This window comes from Moschus berezovskii, chromosome 16 (genome assembly GCF_049115385.1).
Source record: "Moschus berezovskii isolate FMDL1 chromosome 16, NW_MosBer_1.0, whole genome shotgun sequence".
Lineage (NCBI taxonomy): Eukaryota > Metazoa > Chordata > Mammalia > Artiodactyla > Moschidae > Moschus > Moschus berezovskii.
Window position 1 is genome coordinate 16,217,123 of NC_142475.1, and position 26,383 is coordinate 16,243,505.

Below are 26,383 nucleotides of genomic sequence, written 5' to 3' on the forward strand. Positions count from 1 at the left end.
GAACCTTTCCATTCAACCAAAATGTAAATAAAACTGCCAAGTAAAATGTAAAGCACTGTACCAATGCTAATTATTATTTAATAGATGAGGAAGCTGAAGACCCAGATTATAAAACTAGTTTCTGGAAGAACCAAAACTAAAATCCACAGTGCTAGGTTGAATTAAAATAAGTGGTCAAATAAAAAACTGAGTCAGAGTGGGAGAGACCAACCTTAGGCATTTTCTTAGAACATTTCCAAACACACAACAAACGTCTAAGACGTAGACTCTATTTCTTCCATATGTCAAGGCAAAGCTTAACAATTATGTAAAGATCATTTTAAAAGCCTCTAATCAAATATATAATCTATCTTTAAAAAGCTTCAATTTCACAGAATTGTCTATTTTTACTTTGCACAAATGCATAAATATTTGAAATGCATAAATGTTCAGAGGCTAAATGCATTTAACATAAAATATATTGGTTTTTAAAATATCCTCACAAGAAAACCTTCAAAATGATTGCCATAAATGTTTTATGTATTTATTCCCATAATTACTGGACTTTTTATTCTTTTTAAACTTGAAAACACTCAAAAAAAAAAACAAACCTGGAATGGTTACATTAAAGTAATAACAACAAAAGGCATATTTCTTTTTCATCTGCCAAATGAGGCCTATGGTTTGAGTTATCAGGATATACATTTGCAAAAATAAGCAAAAAATTTAATTTACATAAATACAACTTCTATGAAAATCAGGGAACTAACACAACGGATCCTGTTATTTCACACTTTGATAGGTTACTGATAAGCACATATACTTTGTTTGGTATATGATCATATCTGTTCAACAACCCACATCATTAATACTGAATAGTAGTAGCTATGAAAATTACAACTTACCTATAAAAATACACCACTCAATAGATGAGTTAGATTGTTTATATTCATAGAAGAAGCAGTCAAGGAATTATTCCTATTTCAGTTCAACAAACATTTATCAAGGTTGCTAGATGCCAGTAGCTATTCTAGCCATTTGTAATAGTTTCATGAATGAACATATAAAAATTTCTGCCCTTGAGAGGCTTATAGTAGGGGAAAGCAACTGCTAAAACTTCTCCTAAAGACTAAAAGTTGACTAATAATTAAATGTGATTTCCAAGTACAGGATAGCAACAGTAAGGTTATCTACACATAGGTTTCACCAAACTCTAGTTTTAAATATTATTTTTTAAAAAGTCAGTTATTAAAGATACATGATACCAGGACATGAGTTGTATGTTGTGGGTTTGATCACAGAATCAGGAGTTTAACTTACATATACTTATTATAGATTAACTTATATATAGTATTAACTTATAAACCAAAAGATTCAATAAATACTAACCAAATGGTGATTTCTACTCTAAACACAACTAGCAGACTCAACCTTTTATCATCCACTGAAATATAAGAAAGGTTCACCTTCAATCTCCCTCTAGTACTACCACCATTACTCGAACTACCATTCGTTATTGGTTCAACTGCCAACAATCCAACCCCAAAACTCTGCTACTCAGGCTCAGTTCCAATCACTGAGAGTTCTGATTAACCTTCAAATTTAATTCTATGCTTTTATCTTTTCCTAGGTATTTCCCAAAGAAAACGTCAGGGCATAAAACCTCTAAAAGATTTTAGAAGTTAAATTTCTAAAAGATTTTGAAAGATTTTTAAATTCTTTCTTTAATATCTATGCTGACAATCAGATAAGTGGTTTTTTGACTTTTAAAATGATATGTGAAATGCTCATAAAACTGTTAGCAAACTGTCAAGCAAGCCTGCAAATGTAAGAAAAACACCACTATCAACATAAAAATAAAATGCAAAGGATGCACTAAAAATAAGTAAAAGAGCCAATACACAAATGACAAGATGCTTAGTCTATCCAACAGTCAAAATATGTAAGATAATATCAGTAAAAACTATAAAATAATGGCAGCTAGAATTCATTCTTATGTAAGAGTGAATATGCAATAAATACTTAACTAATTCACTATCAACCAATTACCAAACAGATAAACTACCTGGGAAAATAGGGAAAGTTTCAAAGAAGAGGTGATAACTGAGCTAGTCCTTCACGGATGCAAACTCACTAGGCAAAGACTAGGAGTAAGGAAAAACACTCAAAGGTGCGGGAGCAGATGAGGCAAAAGCATATACCAAAATACTAAAACATAAACCCAGCCTTTATTCTAGGAACCCAGTCTTACTGTGAAGCTGAAGTAACAAGTTATGAAACTGCACAGAGAGGAGGGAGGTAATACATAAACAGTTTTATACTTCAGGCTAAAAACTTATTAACTTTTTTTAAAGGTATGTAAATCCCATGGACAGAGGAGCCTGGTGGGCTGCAGTTCATAGGGTAGCTAAGAGTCAGACACGACTGAGTGACTTCACTTTCACTTTTCACTTTCATGCACTGGAGAAGGAAATGGCAGCCCACTCCAGTGTTCTTGCCTGGAGAATCCCAGGGATGGGGGAGCCTGGTGGGCTGCCATCTATGGAGTCGCACAGAGTTTGACACGACTGAAGCCATCTACGGGGTCGCACAGAGTTGGACATGACTGAAGTGACTTAGCAGCAGCAACAACAGCAACTTCATTATTTTCTCTATCTTTAATTTTTAAAGAACTATTTGATCAAAAAACCAACAGCACCAATAACATCTCTTATATGTGGAATATAAAAAGAAATACAAATGAACTTATTAGCAAAACAGAAACAGACTCAGACTCCTTCCCTTGCTGGTGAGGGAAGGATCAGGGAAGGGACAGTTGGAGAGTTTGGAATGGGCATGTACATACAGCTATATTTAAAATGGATAACCAACAAAGATCTACTGTATAGCATATAGAAGTCTGCTCAGTGTTATGTGGAGGGAAGGGGGCCTTGGGGGAGAATGGCTGAATCCCTTCGCTGTTCACCTGTTCACCTGGAACTATCACAACATTGTTAATCAGCTATACTTCAATACAAAAATATAAAGATAGCAATAGATCTGAAAATCAAGAAGTTCATCCCTAATGAGATTTCTTTCAAAGACAAGAATAATTCTACAAAAAGAGTGTTACTTAGGAGGTTTTCCAAGAGTCAATCCTCTTAAAATAAATAAAAAAATATAAAAGAAATTGCCAACCTAGAATTCTTTACCCAGCAAATATATCATTCAAAAGTAAAGTGAGATAACATTTTCACACAAGAAAAAAAAACAAAACAAAACCGAGAGCAATTTTATTACCATCATAAGGAAACACTAAAGAACACTGTTCAGGCAACTGAGAAATGCAAAAAAAGAATAAAAAGCAAAAAAAGTATAAATTTAAACACCATCAAAACTAGTAAGAAGAATTATTATTTAAACAGCCTTGTGCTGTTTAAAATGTACAGAGAGTTACAAGAAACAACAAAGCATGTAACAAAAACCAAAACAGCATATAAAGCCTAAAAGAAAATTTTCCAAATTCTTAGGAAAGGACTGATTGTTCTGTGACCATGAAAACAATTAACTACTGGACTGAGTGTTAACAGGTCAAGGACAACTGTTTTACTGGTCACGTTTTTTGAAAGCCGTGCCTCTGAAATTCAAACAATCAAGATTATCATTCCAGTGAACATTCCTAAAAAATAATCCAATATTAAACAGGACGATAACTATCCCTCATACTGCCAACCTTCATAACAATGGTACTCTTTTAAAATAATACATAAATGAAGGGAAAGTAGCATAAGTAGTACAGAATATTTTTGAGATTTGACAGGAACTGCTATCAAGGCAATACCCAGAAAGAATATATGTACAGCTCCTGAGCCATCTCATGCAGTTCTGGATTCCTTTTTGTATTTGGGAATCAGACCCTCCCATACATCCCCAGGCCCAAGGAAAAACAACTTGTGAGAATAATAATTAAGACTATTTCAAATGTATGGTGGAATCTGCCTTCTAAAAAAAAGTGCAAATAGGGTAAAATCCTTCTTTTGGTAATTGGTGAAGGAAATACCTGAGAATAATTATCCCATCCAAATCTACCTTATAGAACTATAGTATACCTTCATGGTTTCTATTTATTAACCACAAGAAATAAAGTATTTTTGTATACTTAGGATACATAGAAGACTGTATTCTTCCTATGGACTCAAAATGGTAACATTAACATTTAAAATAAACAGACTTTCCATTTCATACAGTATTACTCCGTATTTCTACTTGGTAACTTTAAATACCAAATGCACTGAGTTTAGCCCTGAAATGGTTTTAAAACACTTCCCTAACTGGAGTATAATTACTTTCAATTAAAGCATTGTTCTGCCACTCAGGAGTCATCTGATTTACATAAATGTTAGTTAAGCACCATAGAAATTCTAAAATATATAATTAGAATGTCACAAATCACTTAATTCATTCTGTCAAAACAGGAATTATTTTAACTTCTGTTCCACTTCCTTTAAAAGAAATCCTATTTACTTTATTTTCTCTAACAGAAAAAAAAAATTAGTAGGATAAACTTACAACGTACTTCCCCAATCAAATTTTAAAATGATTCTGGTTAACCACAAATTGACTCAAGTAGTTAAGTATTTTTCCAAATGTATTTTACTGAAACATGTCTGACAACCTGTAATAATGACATGTAGTAACTGGGATACTGTTCTACAGAATTACAAATTATTTCACTGATTTACTATTCTTAGTCATTCACAGATTTTAAAAAGGTCACTTCAGTCTTGTAAATTATCCAAGTTAACTAGGTGCATTACTAGGCTAAAGTAAACAGTTTTGTAAATAGCTCTTTTACTTAGGGTTAAAACACAGCCATAAAATTTATCTTTAAATAACACATTCTCACTAAGCTGAATTTACCAGAAAAAAAATTATAATTGAGCTCTATTAATTTCAAACATCCTGAGATATTTGGGGAAATAAGACAAAAATTGTTCTTCACTTATTTTTAAGATTTGGAAACATAATACTTCAACTGTTTACCAACCATATGTTATAATGCAAAAAAACTTATGATAAAGAAACACCATAAATATTACAAAAATAAAATTTTAGCCATAACTTACTGAACTCAAGTTAACAAAGAACATGCAAAACTGATTCTAAATGAAGAAGAGGAGTGCCACGGTGGTTTCTCGATGACTAAACCAAAAGTTATCCCAATAAATAAATTAAACAATCACATGACTCCTGTATTTGCCACACAAAGACCTGTGACCAATTCTCACACCTCATACAAGATCCTTTTACACTGTGAAGTCTTTTCTTTTTTCACACTAATATTTTCCTTGTAACAAAACACTATATGGTCAGCTTCTAAAATATGAATCTTTAGAAATGAGATTGGCAAAACAATTTTAAAATACTTACTGTTTTGTTTCGTAATCTAATTATGTCTGAGACAGAGCCAGCTCCACAGTACTCCATAACAATCCAGAGGTCTGTGTTCTTAAAGTAACTGCCATAGTACTTTACAACATATGGGCTAAAGAAAAATATATAGACAATTAAGTTCAGTTAATTCTCAAAGAAAATTATTTCTTAATACCAATGCAAAGTATTTTCAACATTTCATAATGTTCCAATAAGTAAACTTAATGAGTAAACTATTATACATGGAAGTGTCTCTATGTAGGGTATACCAACTATGTATAATTAGGCTTCAATTCATGGATGAAATTTAACAGAATTACAAACCAGAGGAGGTCCAAATGTTCTGAGTGATTCCCAAGAAAATAAAGCTTTGTTTTGGCAAAGGACACACTATTTAACATAAGGAACAAATGAAAATATTTTACTTTAATTAAAACATTTTAAACATAAGTGTTTAAAGGATTTTATATCCAGTCAAATATTAACACTCAACTTTATATTTCAATAAGGTCCCCCAAATTTTTTTAATTCTCTTTTATTTTGACCTTTAAAATCCTAGAGAAAAATAATAATAATTTTTTTTTGCTTTAAATTCAGATAATTAAAGTTATTGACAATTTAAAATATTTCTGAGCTGAGGTCTTAGGTTTTTTAGAGTAGAATAAACTATGTTTATAGCCAAGTTGCTTTTAGGAAGACTTAGAATGGGGCAAATAACCACCACATTATTAAGGATATGCTATGTACAGTGATGTGTAAAATATCCTGTCCAACTCAAAAAGGTAGATTATCAACATTCACAGACTAAATAATAAGATGAAAAAAATATAAGGAAGCATAAAAGAATACACAGTGTAAATACTATAAGAGCCCAAAGGTGGAAGTGACCATGGAAGAATCACGCTAGAGGACTTTGCAGAAATGGTGGGATTTGAATTATGGGGGGGGGGGCGGAGGGGAATGTTAAAACTTCAAGATATGGGTGTAGAAGAGAAATAAGAACATTTGGAAAAGAGAAAGACCATGAGCAAAGGCACAAAAACAGAAGGGGAAAAAACCAAGAATGACATGTTTAGGGGACAATGTGTTCAACAGCTATTTCTGTAGAGAAGCAGCTATCATGAAAAGTGGCATCAGTGTAAGATAAAAATAAGACACAGGAATCAAATAAGCAAAACCGAACAATACAGACTGGAAAGTACTATAAAATACGACATAAAAAAACTACCAAAAGAACAGATTAAGAGAATTTGGTCAGGGAAAGACTTCTCAGTAAAGCCTTTGCAATTTTAGCTGTCTGAAGTCAAGGGTAGAGCTGACTGGTTGGAGCTTAAACTGGAACAGGCACCTTACAGGGCTAGAATTTAGTCCCATTTTATCCCTACTGCTCCTCATTCCCTCTTGCACAGACTCACTTTGGTCTCCTTGTCGTAGTTTTCTCCCCCATCCTAATCTATGTTCCATATAGTTGACACAACTTTCCTTTGAAACAAAAGTAAAAGCTAACCATGTTGCCTTCCTGATTTTAGAAAACCTCCAATGACTCTCCATTACCAAAGGGAAAAAGAACTGCTTCATGTCACATACACGACCTTTCGGAGTCTACCTCTCTACCCATATCTCTCACAACTCCCCATCTCACACTTTAAATTTGCAGACAACACTCAACTTTGCTAAGTGGAGGGACTGGAAAGTATCACCAAGAGTTCATAAATATTCACTACAACATTTACAAGTACTTCTTTACAAATGAATCTGAACTATAGAGTCAGAACTTTAACTGATGGGAAACATAAAAAAGCATTCTTGACATACGCTCCCTTGGGGTATGACTGCCTGTGTAGAAACTTCCATAGGAAGTACTGCTCTTATACTTGGCTGTTCATCAGAATCACCTGTGACCCAGGTCCCACACCTTAGAGCTTCTAACTAAATAGGGCTCTTAATAGTCACCTCTACAGATGACTTTGATATACACCCACAGTCAAGCTTCACTCCAGAAGATAGACGGCGTATCCTTCAGAGAACTTCTTTAAATATTAATTTTCTTATTCAAAATCTTGAAAAGTATTAAGTCAGCGATGCATTCAAGATTATGTTCACTGAAAAGCACACAGAAAATACATATTTTGTCTTGCAACCTACACTAAGAAATCAGCAACTCTAAGAGTAGGATTGACAGCTCCTACAAAAATTAGAGATTCTAAACTGGGCAGAAACCTAAAATGGCAGCCCCATCTCTTGAGGGATGAATCAAGGCAACACCTTTGGGGAAAGGTAAAATTCTCTTCAAGTGGCCCATTCTAATACACAGTCAGTTAGATGGACCAAAGTCCAACAATTCTATATCATTAAAATTGGCCTCAATAATTTTAACCTAGAAAAAATATTTAAGCAGATAGAAACAACCACCTTAAGGACACACATTCAAATCCAGTTTCTATCATTCATCTCAGCATTCATTCACTGACCCTCAACTCAAGCCAAGCATCAGACCACGTAAACCAGACAGACACAATTCTGCCTCTCCTACAGCACAAAGTAGCCTGAAATACTCAGGTATTCCAGAAGCAAACCAACAAATAAATATGATTACTACCTGTGGTAAGAAAAGGAGTACTATGAGACAAACTGGATGAGACTTTATTTTGCATTCATTATTTCTGCTAGTAAAACTGTCCCTAGTTCATATGAAAGAATGGAACAGCACAAAGGAAGCTGCTAGAGGAGAGTCTGAGCCCTTGATTCTCCATAACTGCTCACTTGTAAGTAACATGAGGGCTTCCCTTGTGGCTCAGCTGGCAAAGAATCTGCCAGCAATGCAGGAGACCTGGGTTCAATCCCTGGATTGGGAAGATCCCCTGGAGAAGGGAACATCTACCCACTCCAGTATTCTGGCCTGGAGAATTCCACAGACTGTATAGTTCATGGGGTTGCAAAGAGTCAGATACGACTGAGTGAATTTCACTTTCACACACTTTCCCATGGTAGCCCCTGCCTTGGGAAGCACTGGAATATATGAAAAGCTTTGAAAGTAGACATGGGTAAGCTTTTAACAACAAAATATTCTCCCTCCATTGATGCCAGTGGATTATAAATTACATTTGGAAAAGAAAGAAATAACTCCAAAGTTTATATGTAATAACGATCATCCTTGCTTTCTTTTTTATCCCCAGTACCTCCCTTCTTATATTACTCATACAAAAGCAATGAATAAGTAAACAAATTAACAATCACAAAAAAATTAACAGAAGGGACCTAATTCATGCCTCCCTAAAGTAATAACATTTAAGCTAGTGTCAAAGGTTAGCTAGAAGTTAATCAGTTATAAAGAGCACTCTGGTACCAAAAACTGTCTGTACAAAGGCCCTGAGGAGAAAAGGAGCAAATTATTGTCAAGGGATCAGTGTACCTAGAATAAAGTGAGTGAAAAATAAAGTAGAACACAGTCGGAGGTAGGAGGGAGCTAATGATGAAGGGGCTCAAAACCAAAGAAAGGAGACTGGGTCTTAACAGATATGCAAGAGAAGAATTTTAAGCAGAGGAAAGACATGATCTAATTTATACTTTCTTTTTACACTTATGATTTATACCTTTAAGATTCTCTGGCTGTTGTTTTAAACCTGGATTGTAGGAAAGTAAACATGCACATGGGTAGACCAGTTAGAATTTTCTGTTGCAAGACACTATATTAAGCATATCATTTTATTTTCTGTATTTGTGCCAGTGTGACATCTGGGACCTACTGACAATGGCTCCACTGGTCCTCTCAGGGCTAGGTAATTTCTGTGAGTAGACCTTACATATGCAAACAAGCCAATCTGGAGTACATTCTCTCAACCACCTCCAGGGCTACTACTCTCCAGTCCCAATCACCCCAGGGCCATATACCAGACAACTAGGGACAGCTTCCAGCATAATGAAATTATTCAATCCAGCCAATCCTAAACTTATTTATTGTGATTTCACCGTTCTCCCAGGAGAAGATGAACACATGTCCTTCTACTCCGCCATCTTGGATTCAGAATGCCTTAGGAAGCATTACTACAAACAAAGCGAGCAGAGGTGATGGAATTTCAGCTGACCTATTTCAAATCCTAAAAGATGATGTTGTGAAAGTGCTGCACTCAAGATGCCAGCAAATTTGGAAAACTCAGCAATGGCCATAGGACTAGAAAAGGTCAGTTTTCATTCCAATCCCAAAGAAGGGCAATGCCAAAGAATGTTCAAACTAACCCTCAATTACCCTCATTTCACATGCTAGCAAGATTATGCTCAAAATCCTTCAAGCTAGGCTTCAACAGTATGTGAACCAAGAAATTCCAAATGCAAAAGTTGGATTTACAAAAAGGCAGAGGAACCAGATCAAACTGCCAACATCCGATGGGTCTTAGAAAAAGCAAGGGGATTCCAGAAAAGCATCTACTTATGCTTCATTGACTATATTAAAGCCTTTGACTGTGTGGATCACAACCAACTGTGGAATATTCTTATAGGGATGATAATTCTAGACCACTTTACCCACCTCCTGAGAAACATGTATGCAGGACAAGAAGCAACAGTTAGAACCAGACATGGAACAACACATTAGCTCAAAAATGGCAAAGGAGTACGTCAAGGCTGTATATTGTCACCTGTTTATTTAACTTATATGCAGAGTACATCATGGGAAATGCCAGGCTGTATGAATCACAAGCTGGAATCAAGACTGCCAGGAGAAATATCAACAACCCCAGTGGTGCAGATGATACGACTCTAATGGCAGAAAAAGAGGAGGAACTAAAGAGCCTGTTGATGAAGGTCAGAGAGGAGAGTGAAAAAGCTGGCTTAAAGCTCAACACTCAAAAAACTAAGCTCATGGCATCTGGTCCCATCACTTCACAACAAATAGATGGAGAAAAACTGGAAACAGTAACAGACGTTATTTCCTTGGGTTCCAAAAATCTACAGACAGTGACTGCAGCCATGAAATTAAAAAACACTTGCTCCTTGGAAGAAAAGCTATGATAAAGCTAGACAGCATATTAAAAAGCAGAGATATCACTTTGCTAACAAAGATCCATATAGTCAAAGCTATGGTTTTTCCAGTAGTCATGTATGGATGTGAGAGCTGGACCATAAAGAAGGCTGAGCGCCAAAGAATAGATGCTTTTGAACTGTGGTGCTGAGGAAGACTCTTGAGAATTCCTTGGAAAGAGATCAAATCAGTCAATCCTAAAGGAAACTAACCCGGAATATTCACTGGAAGGACTGATGCTGAAGCTCCAATACCTTAACCACCCAATGTGAAGAGCTGACTCACTGGAAAACACCCTGATGCTGGGAAAGATTGAAGGCAGGAGGAGAAGAGGACGACAGAGGATGAGATGGTTGGATGGCATCACCAACTCAAAGGACATGAGCCTGAGCAAACTCTGGGAGATGATAAAAGACAGGGAAGTCTAGTGTGCTGCAGTCCAAGGGGTCACAAAGAATTGGACACGACTTAGCAACTGAATAATAATAAAACTGTTTATTCAGGTCACCCATTCCTTCCCATAGAAACCACAATAAAGGCTCTTGCCCACATTTCCCTCTCTCTCCATCTGCCTTCTGACTGACCCTGGTGTTTCTCCCCATGAGTCCTCCCTCTCTCACCCATATCCTTCTTGGATCTGTGTGTATAACAATCTATCTCCAGATATGCTAGTCTCATCATAACTGAATAATAATAAAGCCTACATTTTAAAAAACAGATGGTGGCTTGGAGTGGGAGTAGAAGAAATAGAAAACAAATTAAAGAAAGATTTTCAAGGTCCACTCAATGCAATTCTTTATTTTATTTTATTGGATTATAGCTGTTTTACAGTGTTGTGCTGGAAAAGGAAATGGCAACCCACTCCAGTGTTCTTGCCTTGGAAATTCCACAGACACAGAAGGGAGCCTGGTGGGTTACAGTCCATGCGGTCACAAGAGAGTCGTACACGACTGAGCAACTAAACAACAACCATGTCATGTTAGTTTCTGCTATCCATCAGAGTGAATCAGCTACACATATATATATCTCCCCTCTTTTATGGATTTCCTTCCCATTTAGGTCACCACAGATACACAATACCAAATTGATGATAATGTACACTGACAAGTTAGAAGACAATAAGCAAGGTTTCTACTGCGTTTTATCCACTGTGTCTCCTTTCAACTGCACACTAAGTATAAATTTAAGATCGACAAATTAAAGATTAAAACTTCAAGCCAACACTTTGAAAAATTACAAACACAGACACAAATCAGCTCAGGGAGTTCAAGATCTGGGACTTAAACTCAGTCTGTTTCCATGGACATAAATGTCATTCATTCATCATTCATTCATTATCATTTTAAACATAATCAACAGATATTCACTGAATAACATATAGAGTCTCATGGTAGAGGCTAGGGAGAAAAATGGGTAGACTTGAGGCCAGTGAAAAAGAAAAAAAGGCAGTCCAGGCAAAGGGGAACCCATGAAGAGTTTATGCAAGAAAATAATACAATCAAATAGCACTAAAGGAGGAGTATCCAGTACAAGACTGCCAGGGGTCAAAGGTGACAGAGTCAAAGCCCTGGGCAAGTTAGCTAACTGTACGATTATTTAGATATCAGTTCAGTTCAGTACAGTTCAGTCGCTCAATCGTGTCCGACTCTCCGCGACCCCATGAATCACAGCACGCCAGGCCTCCCTGTCCATCACCAACTCCCGGAGTTCACTCAAGCTCATGTCCATCAAATCGGTGATGCCATCCAGCCATCTCATTCTCGGTCGTCCCCTTCTCCTCCCGCCCCCAATCCTTCCCAGCATCAGAGTCTTTTCCAGTGAGTCAACTCGTCGCATGAGGTGGCCAAAGTATTGCAGTTTCAGCTTTAGCATCAGTCTTTCCAATGAACACCCAGGATCGATCTCCCTTAGAATGGACTGGTTGGATCTCCCTGCGGTACAAGGGACTCTCAAGAGTCTTCTCCAACACCACAGTTCAAAAGCATCGATTCTTCAGCGAACAGCTTTCTTCACAGTTATATTTCACATTAAATATATATAAATAAATATATATATTTAGATATACTGACGTCTTTCTTTTAAACCACACATTGATTATCAAACGCTGGAGAGGAAACAAAGAGAGCCTCCTTCAAAACACTAGCTCAGTGTTACTTACCATTTTAAGCAACACACAAAGTTTTAGTTCAGCCATAATGCCTAAGAATCTTGACTAAGTCACCGAACGGACTTACAGCACATATGAGAACCCAGCAATTCTGTGTATCGGTTAAATACAATAGATAAATATGACTCTGACAATTCCAGTGGGTGGAGGGACAAGGAAGACGCAAGTGAAATTACAGTATACACTGGGAAGCAAAAGTGAAATGCGATGCCTTGATAACTGGGGGGAAACCCAGGAGGCAGCCTACTCCTTTCTCCAGTGCCATCCCCCTACCTCTCGCTCTCCTGTCCCATTCACTTCCTTTCCCCTATTTAACACCTTCAGCCCAGTGAAACTACACAGCACGCTCCTTTTTCTTTCTGCTTTCTTGGCTCCCTCTCATCTCATGCCTAAGGCACCAATCCTTGCCACTCCTCTGTCTCCATTTCATAAACCCCCAAACTCTTATCCTAATGATCTTCCTCTGTTATCACAACTCAAAATAGAAGTAGTGTTTAAAAAAAAAAAAAAGTGAGGGGAAAAAATACAAGAGAAACCAGAGGAGGAAAAATATAGAAAACTTTCCTTACCTATTTGTTCCTTACATAGACACTACTTGTGGTACACGTTATTATATTTGAACTGAATCATTATACTTAAGCTTCTTACAGAGATTCAAATGTTAATTTTCCCTGTCTAAAAGGTAATTAAATTTTTAAATTAATTTGAATTTCATCTTAATTGAAGAAAATCATGTTAAAGGTATTTTTTATAACAGGTTTAGATTAGATTCACAGCAAAACTGAGTGAAATGTAAAGAAAGAGATTTCTTATATACTGCCTGCCCCCACAACACCTATAGCTTCTCCATTATCAACATCCCCTACCAGAGTGGGACATTTGTTACAACCTAAGAATATACATTAACACATATCACTGTCAAACAAAGTCCATATTTTACATTAGGATTCACTCATGGTGTTGTACATTCTTTGGGTTTCAACTGTATACACCGTTGCAGTGCCATACAGAGTAATTTCACAGCTCCACCTAATCATTCCCTCCCTCCACCATCCTAACACCAGGCAACCACCGATCTTTTTACTGTCTCTATAGAGTTTTTCTGCCTGGCTGTCATATTGAAATCACACAATATGTAGCCTTTTCAGATCATCCTCTTTAACCAGTAATACCCAAACTTCCTCTATGTATCTTCATAGCTTCATAGCTCATTTCATTTTGTACGTGCTAACTCACTTCAGTCGAGCCCGACTCTTTGCAACCCCACGGACCGTAACCTCCAAGCAAAATACTGGAGTGAGTTGCCATACTCTCCTCCAGGGGATCTTCCCAACCAGGGATTGAACCCACGTCTCTTATGTCTCCTGCACTGGCAGGTGGGCTCTTTACCACTAACACAACTGAATAATATTCCAATGTCTGGATATATATCGCAGTTTACCCATCTACTTACTGAAGGACATCTTGGCTGGTTCAAAGGAGCAAGACTGCTGGATAAGATGGTTAGAAGAATGTTCAGTTTCAGAATAAAACTGTCAAACTTAATCCTAAACTGGCAATATTATTTTCCATTCCCACTAACAATGAAAAGAAGTTCCTTTTGCTCCATAATCTCACCAGCTTTAGTTGCTGTCAGCCTTCTGGATTTTGGGCATTCTAACAGGTGCATAGTGGCATCTCATTTTAATTTGTATTTTTTTGATGACGCAGAATATGGGGCATCTTTTCATATCTTTATTTGCCATCTGTATATCTTCCCTGATGAGATGTCCATTAAGGCCTTTGGTTCATTTTTTAATTAGGTTATTTGCATTCTTGTTGAGTTTTTAAAAATCTTTGTATATTTTGGATAACACTCCTTTATCAGATAAGTCTTCTGCAAATATTTTCTAAAGTATACTTTTAATGTTCCCATTATGAGCATGTGATAATTAAAATACTAAAGAAATGGCTATTTTTCATTGCACAAGTTTCATCAACACCCTTCTACAATCGTCACAGTCTTCTAAATTTATAGGAGTAATAAAGTGTTTTCACAAAGGCCATGTGAATACTCTCCTATGAAAATGGAGTTTTTTCCAAAATAAATCTAAACCATAGCAACTGGTTTCTTAGGCCACACAAAAAATACATATACATGAGCTGGTAAAAACTGCCAAAGATAATCACAAATCCTTCAATATGGTTAAGTGTCAATTTTTTTTTTTAATCAGCAACACTATTCAAACACAGTCTCACCCAGAAGCATCAGCAAACAGAACAGATGGGACAGGAGCTGTTCTGGAAGAAGACTCTAAGCAGACAAGCTAGAAATGTGCTATTTCTACCACATAGATCACCTCTCTCTCTTTGCCCAGTAAATCTAAGTCATCTTTTCGCCGTGAATTTCCAATACCGAGGCCTTGCATGTCTTCCACCCAATACAATATGTTCACCATGTTTACCCCATCAGAGTTCTTATCACACTATACTGAAACAGCCTGTCCATTCATCTGCCTAGTCCATCTGAGTGAAAGTCCTTCCAAAGTGTGGTTCACTCATTGTTACACCTCTCGTGCACAGCACAGAAGGGCTGCCCTCAGGAGTACATATTCGATAAATATTAGGTGAATAAATTTATTTACATAATATATATACTGAATTTGTATTTTATATAAATGTATACATTTACATAGAAGGGCTTCCCCAGTCGTCAGTGGTAAAGAATCTGACTGCCAGGTTTGATCCCTGGGACAGGAAGATCCCCTGGAAGAGGAAATGGTAACCCACTCCAGTATTCTTGCCTGCAAAATTCCATGGAAAGAGGAGCTTGGTGAACTACAGTCCATGGGGTTTTGCCAAGAGTCAGATACGACTTAGCGACTAAACAACAACAACATATATATAGAATAAATTAGGTGGATAATTGTGTGCCCTAATGCATGTGTTAACAACACATTTCTCCTGGTTTAGATATGAGAAGTTCCTTCCCTAGAGAGTTAAGTACCACGAGTGTAGAGGTTTGTGGTTCCCTTGTATCCACATTACCTGGGCACATGGTATTCAAAAGTACTGCTGACCAGCTCTTGTCTCCTTCTCTAGCCTTGCCTTCAGAATGAGTACTTTACTTTGACCTGTTAGAATCTTTGTATAGATATTGCTTTCTTCAGCAATGGCCCTGCGGTCAGCAAATATGGCTCCTCATATCATCCTAGTCATGAGCTGTGATCTAGGACAATCCATGTAAAATCTCTAGATCTCATTTTCTGTACCTGTAAAATAGTTCTTAATTATGCTGTAGCACCAGAACCTTAAATAAAATTTTAGAATGAGCTCCAATATAGAGAAGATAAAAGTAAGAGCTAAATTTCTCACTCTGCTTGATTCTTCACTGTTTGAGGAAAATACCCCTAGAAGCACATCCTTAGAGCAGAGTACATCGGAAAAACTCGAAAATATACCTACAGAAGTTTAGTCAAGCACCAACATTCGATGATTTACACATTCAACAAATACTGACTAAATACCTATTCTGTGTCAAGCACTGAACCAGACAAAAGATTCAGCCATAAACAATGCAGATGGGTTCCCCCAAATATATATGCCAAAAAGCTGTATTGAATACATGTTAAGTATGCACTAAAATGAACAAAAAATTTAAAACATATCTGGTCTCTTTCGGAGAAGGCAATGGCACCCCAATCAAGTACTCTTGCTTGGAAAATCCCATGGGAGGAGGAGCCTGGTAGGCTGCAGTCCATGGGGTCGCTAAGAGTTGGACACGACTGAGCAACTTCACTTTCACTTTTCACTTTCATGCATTGGAGAAGGAAATGGCAACCCACTCCAGTATTCTTGCCTGGAGAATCCCAGGGACAGGGGAGCCTGGTGGGCTGCCATCTATGGGGTCGCAGAGTCGGACACGACTGAAGAGACTTAGCAGCAGCAGCAGCTGGTCTCTTTATATAGTATAGAAGGCAAGACAATTTGCCAAATGCCAAAATAGCTGCATGGACTTAAGAAAATATATCAGTTTCAAAAATACCAACCTCATTTTCTCTAGCTGAAATTCTACTATTTTATGTGGGCATTTTTCAAATCATTTTTATACCAATTCTCAATAACACATCTGCATTAACACTAAGTATGCAGTAGCTAAAATGTAATGCTTGCTCCTGCCATTTCCCAGTTTTTCACTCACCTTATCTTTTAGCACTTTTAGGATCTTTTAACTAATCAACATTTTTGCCCCTTCACTATTTTATATGTTCAATATGAATATAAAACTGAAATCTAGAAGATGGAATCCACTTTTATTCAGTTCAGTTCAGTCGCTCAGCCGTGTCCGATTCTCCACGACCCCATGAATCACAGCACGCCAGGCCTCCCTGTCCATTAGGTTCGTTCAAAAGTAATTGCGATTTTACACTGTTGAAATTTGCTGTTTCATACTAGAATACACTCTTAAATAAATATGATTATGTTATACATTATTTCTCACTTCGCTCTTTTTCCTTTTTACTAATGACTTATTGAAAGTGAAAGTGAAGTTGCTCAAGAGTGTCTGACTCTCGGCGAACCCACAGACTGTAGCCTATCAGGCTCCTCCATCCATGGGATTCTCCAGGCAAGAATACTGGAGTGGGTTGCCATTTCCTTCTCGAGGGGATCTTCCCGACCCAGGGATCAAACCCAGGTCTCCTGCACTGCAGGCAGACACTTTACTCTCTGAACCATCAGAGAAGTCCAATGACTTATTCAGTTCAGTTCAGTTCAGTCGCTCAGTCGTGTCCGAATCTTTGCGACCCCATGGATTGCAGCACAGTAGGCCTCCCTGTCCATCACCAACTCCCAGAGTTTACTCAAACTCATGTCCATTGAGTCGGTGATGCCATCCAGCCATCTCATCCTCTGTCGACTCCTTTTCCTTCTGCCTTCAAACTTTCCCAGCATCAGGGTCTTTTCAAATGAGTCAGTTCTTCACATCAGGTGGTCAAAGTATTGGAGTTTCAGCTTCAGCATCAATCCTTCCAACGAGTATTCAGGACTGATTTCCTTGAGGATGGACTGGTTGGAGCTCCTTGCAGTCCAACAGACTCTCAAGATTCTTCTCTAACACCACAGTTCAAAAGCATCATTTCTTCAGCGCTCAGCTTTCTTTATAGCCCAACTCTCACATCCATACATGACTACTGGAGAAACCATAGCTTTGACTAGATGGACCTTTGTTGGCAAAGTAATGTCTCTGCTTTTTAATATGCTGTCTAGGTTGGTCACATCTTTTCTTCCAAGGAGTAAGCGTCTTTTAATTTCATGGCTGCAATCACCATCTGCAGTGGTTTTGGAGCCCCCGCCAAAAAAAGTCAGCCAATGTTCCCACTGTTTCCCCATCTATTTCCCATGAAGTGATGGGACCAGATGCCATGATCTTTGTTTTCTGAATGTTGAGCTTTAAGCCAACCTTTTCACTCTCCATCAGAACATTCAGAACTTCTCCATCTTTGGCTGCAAAGAATATAATCAATCTGATTTCAGTATTGACCATCTGGTGATGTCCATGCATAGTGTCTTCTCTTGTGTTGTTGGAAGAGGGTGTTTGCAATGACCAGCACATTCTCTTGGCAAAACCCTATTAGACTTTGCCCTGCCTCATTCTGTATTCCAAGACCAAATTTGCCTGTTACTCCAGATATTTCTTGACTTCCTCTTTTGCATCCCAGTCACCTACAATGAAAAGGATTTCATTTTTGGGTGTTAGTTCTAGAAGGTCTTGTAGGTCTTCATAGAACCATTCAACTTCAGCTTCTTCAGCATTACTGCTTGGGGCATAGACTTGGATTACTTTGATATTGAATGGTTTGCCTTAGAAGCGAACAGAAACCATTCTGTCGTTCACTGGGTGCAGCAGACCTGGGAATAGCATAAGTCCTCTTGGGGGAGGTCACCATTAACCCCACCACAGAGCTGCCAGAACTTACACAGGACTGGGAAACAAACTCTTGGCGGGCACAAAAAGAAACTTGTGCACACCAGGACCTAGGAGAAAGGAGCAGTGACCCCACAAGATACTGACCCAGACTTGCCCATAAGTATCCAGGAGTCTCCGGCAGAGGTGTGGGTTGGCAGTGGCCGCTGCAGGGCTGGGGGTACTGAGTGTAGCAGTGCATGCATGGGACATTTTGAAGGAGGTCGCCTTTATCTTCATTACCTCCACCATAGCTTTAGTTCAGTTCAGCCGCTCAGTCGTGTCCGACTCTTTGCGACCCCATGAACCACAACACGAAAGGCCTCCCTGTCCATCACCAACTCCCGGAGTTCACTCAAACTCATGTCCATCGAGTTGGTGATGCCATCCAGCCACCTCATTCTCTGTCGTCCCCGTCTCCTCCTACCCCCAATCGCTCCCAGCATCAGAGTCTTTTCCAGTGAGTCAACTCGTTGCATGAGGTGGCCAAAGTATTGGAGTTTCAGCTTTAGCATCAGTCCTTCCAATGAACACCCAGGATTGATCTCCTCTAGAATGGACTGGTTGGATCTCCTTGCAGTCCAAGGGACTCTCAAGATTCTTCTCCAGCACCACAGTTCAAAAGCATCAATTCCTTGGCATTCAGTCTTCTTTATGGTCTGACTCTAACATCCATACATGACCACGGGAAAAACCATAGCCTTGACTAGGCGGACCTTGGTTGGCAGAGTACTGTCTCTGCTTTTTAAGATGCCATCTAGGCTGGTCATAACTTTCCTTCCAAGGAGTAAGCGTCTTTTAATTTCATGGCTGCAAACAGCATCTGCAGTGATTTTGGAGCCCAAAAAAATAAAGTCTGACACGGTTTCACTGTTTCTCCATCTATTTCCCATGAAGTGATGGGACCAGATGCCATGATCTTTGTTTTCTGAATTTTGAGCTTCAAGCCAACCTTTTCACTCTCCTCTTTCACTTTCATCAAGAGGCCTTTGAGTTCCTCTTCACTTTCTGCCATAAGGGTGGTGTCATCTGCATATCTGAGATTATTGATATTTCTCCCGGCAATCTTGATTCCAGCTTGTGCTTCTTCCAGCCCAGCGTTTCTCATGATGTACTCTGCATATAAGTTAAATAAGCAGGGTGACAATATACAACCTTGACATACTCCTTTTCCTATTTGGAACCAGTCTGTTGTTCCATGTCCAGTTCTAACTGTTGCTTCCTGACCTGCATACAGGTTTCTCAAGAGGCAGGTCAGGTGGTCTGGGATTCCCATCTCTTTCAGAATTTTCCACAGTTTATTGTGATCCACACAGTCAAAAGCCTTGGCACAGTCAATGAAGCAGAAATATATGTTTCTCTGGAACTCTCTTGCTTTCTCCATGATCCAGTGGATGTTGGCTATTTGATCTCTGGTGCCTCTGCCTTTTCTAAAACCTGCTTGAACATCTGGAAGTTCACGATTCACATATTGCTGAAGCCTAGCTTGGAGAATTTTGAGCATGACTTTACTAGCGTGTCAGATGAGTGCAATTGTGCGGTAGTTCGAGCATTCTTTGGCATTGCCTTTCTTTGGGACTGGAATGAAGACTGATCTTTTCCAGTCCTGTGGCCATTGCTGAGTTTTCCAAATTTGGTGGCATATTGAGTGCAGCACTTTCACAGCATCATCTTTCAGGATTTGAAATAGCTCAATTGGAATTCCATCACCTCCACTAGCTTTGCTCATCGTGATGCTCTCTAAGGCCCACTTGACTTCACATTCCAAGATGTCTGGTTCCAGGTGAGTGATCACGCCATCGTGATTATCTTTGTCATGAAGATCTTTTTTTACAAGACCTTTTAGAACTAACACCCAAAAAAGATGTCTTTTTCATTATAGGGGACTGGAATGCAAAAGTAGGAAGTCAAGAAACCCCTGGAGTAACAGGCAAATTTGACCTTGGAGCACGAAATGAAGCAGGGCAAAGGCTAATAGAGTTTTGCCAAGAGAACGCACTGGTCATAGCAAACACCCTCTTCCAACAACACAAGAGAAGACTCTACACATGGACATCACCAGATGGTCAACACCGAAATCAGATTGACTATATTCTTCGCAGCCAAAGATGGAGAAGCTGTATACAGTTAGCAAAAACAAGACCAGGAGCTGACTGTGGCTCAGATCATGAACTCCTTATTGCCAAATTCAGACTTAAATTGAAGAAAGTAGGGAAAACCACTAAACCATTCAGATATGACCTAAATCAAATCCCTTATGATTATACAGTGGAAGTAAGAAATAGATTTAAGGGTCTAGATCTGATAGACAGAGTGCCTGATGAACTCTGGACGGAGGTTCGTGACATTGTACAGGAGACAGGGACCAAGACCATCCCTATGGAAAAGAAATGCAAAAAAGCAAACTGGCTGTCTGAGGAGGCCTTACAAATAGCTGTGAAAAGAAGAGAAGCGAAAAGTAAAAGAGGAAAGGAAAGATAAAAGCATCTGAATGCAGAGTTCCAAAGAATAGCAAGGAGAGATAAGAAAGCCTTCCTCAGCGATCAATGCAAAGAAATAGAGGAAAACAACAGAATAGGAAAAACAAGAGATCTTTTCAAGAAAATCAGAGATATCAAGGGAACATTTCATGCAAAGATGGGCTCGATAAAGGACAGAAATGGTATGGACCTAACAGAGGCAGAAGATATTAAGAAGAGGTGGCAAGAATACACAGAAGAACTGTACACCATAGTTTGGCCCCAGGTAAATAACAGGGAGGAACACAGCCCCACCCATCAACAGTAAATTGGATTAAAGATGTACTGAGCATGGCCCTGCCCATCAGAACAAGACCCAGTTTCCCCCTCAGTCAGTCTCTCCCATCAGGAAGCTTCCATAAGCCTCTTACCCTTCTCCATCAGAGGGCAGACAGACTGAAAACCACAGTCACAGGAAACTAACCAATCTGATCACAAGGACCACAGCCCTGTCTAACTCAATGAAACTACGAGCCATGCTGTGTAGGGCAACCCAAGACGGATGGGTCATGGTGGAGAGTTCTGACAAAATGTGGTCCACTGGAGAAGAGAATGGCAAACCACTTCAGTATTCTTGCCTTGAGAACCCCATGAACAGTATGAAAAGGCAAAAACAGAGGACACTGAATGATGAACTCCCCAGGTGGGTAGGTGCCCAATATGCTACTGGAAATCAGTGGAGAACTAACTCCAGAAAGAATGAAGAGATAGAGCCAAAGCAAAAACAACACCCAGTTTTGGATGTGACTAGTGACGGAGAAGGCAATGGCAAGCCACTCCAGTACTCTTGCCTAGAAAATCCCATGGATGGAGGAGCCTGGTAGGCTGCAGTCCGTGGGGTCGCTAAGGGCCGGACACGACCGAGTGACTTCACTTTCACTTTTCACTTTCACACATTGGAGAAGGAAATGGCAACCCACTCCAGTGTTCTTGCCTGGAGAATCCCAGGGATGGGGGAACCTGGTGGGCTTCCGTCCATGGGGTCACACAGAGTCGGACACGACTGAAGTGACTTAGCAGCAGCAGCAGCAGCAGCAGCAGTACCAGCAGCAGCAGTGATGGAAGTAAAGTCCGATGCTGTAAAGAACAATATTGCATAGGAACCTGGAATGTTAGGTCCATGAACTGAGGCAAATTGGGAGTGGTCAAACAGGAGATGGCAAGAGTAAATTGACATTTTAGGAATCAGCGAACTAAAATGGACTGGAATGGGTGAATTTAACTCAGATGACCATTATATCTACTACTGTGGGCAGGAATCCCTTAGAAGAAATGAAGTAGCCATCATGGTCAACAAAAGAGTCCACAATGCAGTACTTGGATGTAATCTCAAAAATGACAGAATGACATTACTTGCTGCTTATTTTATATTTATTTTAGACTAAGGAAATGTTAGACAAAAAGCAAATTTTAGTCATTTTCTTATTCAAGTTCAAAATGGGTTGTAAAGCAGCAGAGACAACTCACAACACCAACAATGCATTTGGCCCAGGAACTGCTAACAAACACACAGTGCAGTGGTGGTTCAGGAAGTTTTGCAAAGGAGATGAGAGTCTTGAAGATAAGGAGGGCAGTAGTCGGCCATCTGAAGTTGACAATGACCAACTGAGAGGACCATCTAAGCTGACCCTCTTACAACTACACGAGAAGTTGCCAAAGAACTCAATGTCAAATTAGAAAGGTGAAAACACTTGGTAAGTGGGTACCTCCTGAACTGACTGAAAATCAAACAAATTGTCTTTCTGAAGTGTTGTCTTCTCTTATTCTATGCAACAATGACAAACCATTTTTCAGTCAGATTGTGACCTGCAATGAAAGTGGATTTTGTGCAATGATCAGCTCAGTAGCAGGACCAAGAAGCAGCTCCAAAGCACTTTCCAAAGCCAAGCTTGCATCAAAAAGAGATCATGGTCACTGTTTGGTGGCCAGCTGCCCATTTGATCCACTACAGCTTTCTGAATCCTAGCAATACCATTACATCTGAGAAGTATGCTCAGCAAATCAGTGAGATGCAGAGAAAACTGCCACACCTACTGCCATCACTGCTCAACAGAAAGGGCCCAACTCTTCTCCACGACAACACCAGACCACACGCTGCACAACCAACACTTCAAAAGTTGAATGAATTGGGTTACAAAACTTTGCCTCATCCATCATATTCACCTGAACTCTCAGCCAACTGACTTCCACTTCCTGAAGCATCTCTGACAACTTTCTGCAGGGAAAATGAAAGCTTCCACAATCAGCAGGAGATAAAAATGCTTTCCAAGAGTTCTTCGAATCCCAAAGCATGAATTTTTATGCTACAGGAATAAACAAACTCATTTCTCATTGGCAATAATATGTTGATTGTAATGGTTTCTATTTTGATCAATAAATGTGTTTGAGCCTAGTTATAATCATTTAAAATTCATGGTCCAAAACTGCAATTATGTTTGCATCAACCTAATATCAATATCTGTTTCATTATTTCACTCTACAAATCCTTTGACAAGTACTTACTATGTGCAAGGTGTTCTGCTATAAAGTGGTACAAAATTTCTAGAATTTGTTTATATTTTCTACCCCTTTGGGCTTCACTGGTGGCTCAGATGTTAAAGAATCCAACTGCAATGCAGGAGACCTGGGTTCAATCCCTGGGTTGGGAAGATCCCCTGGAGAAGAGACTGGCAACCTGCTTCAGTATTCTTGCCTGAGAAATCCCATGGACAGAGAAGCCTGGTGGGTGGGTTGAAAAGAGTGGGACACTGAGCAACTAACACCTTCTACCCCTTTAATTCATTACTTTTTTTCTGCATTTAGTAGTTTAAAGTACATAACAAGAACAAATATCAAATTTCCCTAGGGTTCCCTCAACCTACAATGCTCTTTCACATTCTCCTTATCCATATCATGTTTATTCACAATCACTCAACAAAAAGTACAATGCTAGGTACTGTAATGTGTGCTAAGAAATATGGTTCCTTCTCTCAAGGAATGAAGAGAGGAAAAAGATAGTGAATACATTTCAGGAGGAGACTCTACAAGTATTAGTGTCAACAGAGGTATAAGAGAAAGAAATAGATGAATTCTGTTTTGAAAAACTAACTAGATGATGATGTCATTAACAAAATAGGATCTGAAAGGTTTGTCTTCAACAATTAAAAATTTGGTTTTAGAAGGCTAAATATAAAGTGGCTTCTGGATATTCCAGTTAAGTCATCGAGATGGGAATTAGTTAATACCGGTCAATACTTGAGTAGCCGCTATGTGGCAGGATCCAAGGGCATTAGTAAGACATCACCCCAAACTCAAAAGAATTTAAGAGTCAGGGGACAGCATGCAAGTAAACGGGTGCTTAAAAGCAAAACTCAGGTAAAAGAGAAGCCTGGAAGCATAACCACTGGCCAGATCATGCAGGACCTTGCAGGCCATCCTTAGCAGACTGGATTCAGCTAAGCAATGCAGAGCCACTTAAGGGTTTTAAACAGGGAATGGCTTGATGAGGTGTGCATTTTAGAATAAAGACTCTAACTTCAGTGGGGAAAACAGGCTGGAGCAGGCAAAAATGAAAGACAAAGTGAACACAGGAAGCTGTTGCAGAAATCTGAACAAGAGCTGACAGGCACCAAGATGCACAAAGATTAGTGGAGGAAATGTATAATAGGTAATATTTGAGACACTGCTTTTTTCCTAGACCACACTCAATTAAAATCTCTAGAGCACAACACTAGAAACTGAACTATTTTTAATCATTACAATAAAATAATCATCAGTTCAGTTCAGTTCAGTTCAGTCACTCAGTCGTGTTTGACTCTTTGCGACCCCATGAATCACAGCACGCCAGGCCTCCCTGTCCATCACCAACTCCCGGAGTTCACTCAAACTCATGTCCACAGAGTCGGTGATGCCATCCAGCCACCTCATTCTCTGTCATCCCCGTCTCCTCCTACCCCCAATCCCTCCCAGCATCAGACTCTTTTCCAGTGAGTCAACTCGTCGCATGAGGTGGCCAAAGTATTGCAGTTTCAGCTTTAGCATCAGTCCTTCCAATGAACACCCAGGATTGGTCTCCTTTAGAATGGACTGGTTGGATCTCCTTGCAGTCCAAGGGACTCTCAAGAGTCTTCTCCAGCACCACAGTTCAAAAGCATCAATTCTTCTGCACTCAGCTTTCTTCGCAGTCCAACTCTCACATCCATACATGACCACGGGAAAAACCACAGCCCTGACTAGACGGACCTTGGTTGGCAAAGTAATATCTCTGCTTTTTAATATGCTTTCTAGGCTGGTCATAACTTTCCTTCCAAGGAGTAAGCGTCTTTTAATTTCATGGCTGCAATCAGCATCCGCAGTGATTTTGGAGCCCAAAAAAATAAAGTCTGACACTGTTTCCACTGTTTCCCCATCTATTTCCCATGAAGTGATGGGACCAGATAGTTACATGCAAATATTAAACAGCTGAAGGGCCCAGCACTACACCATCTACATCAAACTATGGTAGCCACATTCTTATTATCAAATAAAGAGCAAGGTCTGGAAAAATTTTGCAATTACATATTTTGATCTGGGAACTGAGGAATGTATGTTTTTTCTATAACCACTTTACAAGGCCTTCATGAAAAACATGTAATATGATCTAAATACAATAAAGAAGAGCAAAATTGAACAGACCCAAGCAACAAAGTTCCTCTAGGATTATTCAGTCACTTCATTAGCTAAAGAGCTTATAATATATGGATTTTATATACCTTTAGAAAAGGAAGTTTTCTATACATCTCTTACTAATAGGGCCCAATGATTTGATTAAAGGTGACAATGTGTCTAGACTCCTCTAAGTTCACCAGCTCTAAATCACCATGTGATGCAATTCTGATGAAAAAAATATAAGCCGAGGGTTTCTGGGAAAGCCCTTTACTGCTTCTTCTCCTCTTCCTCCTGTCTGGAATGTAGACAAAAGGCTGGAGCTGGAGCAGCCCCCTTGTAACTATGAGGTAATACGCATGAGAACAAAGACCACGTGCTAGGTGGCTAACCCTACCTAGAGACCTTTTATACAGGGAGAACAATAAACCCCTCTCCAATTAACTATAGGCCCTGCATCCCTCAGGAAAGGCCAGGCTACCTTACTTAATAGGTCAGCTTCATGGTCAGTTCCATTTACCTATCCAAACTCATTTCAGACCAACCTCTGTCTCTTACTTTCCACCCCAGTAATTCTAAACCCTATCAGAACAGCACGTAACTGAGCTGTTTTTCACCTTTCTACTTTTAATTCTCTGCATTCTCTCATCCCTCCATTTCTTCACCAGACTTACACTTCCTCAGCATTCCAGACTTCCTGACTCCAAGCTGAGGTAAGTGCC

At 39.1% G+C, this 26,383-nt stretch overlaps 1 protein-coding gene across 1 annotated transcript in view; it reads right to left on the reverse strand.

The window, feature by feature from the left end:
* STK3 (serine/threonine kinase 3) overlaps positions 1 to 26,383 on the reverse strand; it is a 308,548-nt gene that overhangs the window by 235,984 nt on the left and 46,181 nt on the right. Inside the window, exon 4 of the mRNA XM_055432459.2 lies at positions 5,389 to 5,503. Coding sequence (XP_055288434.1) covers positions 5,389 to 5,503 — 115 coding nt within the window. The remainder of the gene's footprint in view (positions 1 to 5,388; positions 5,504 to 26,383) is intronic.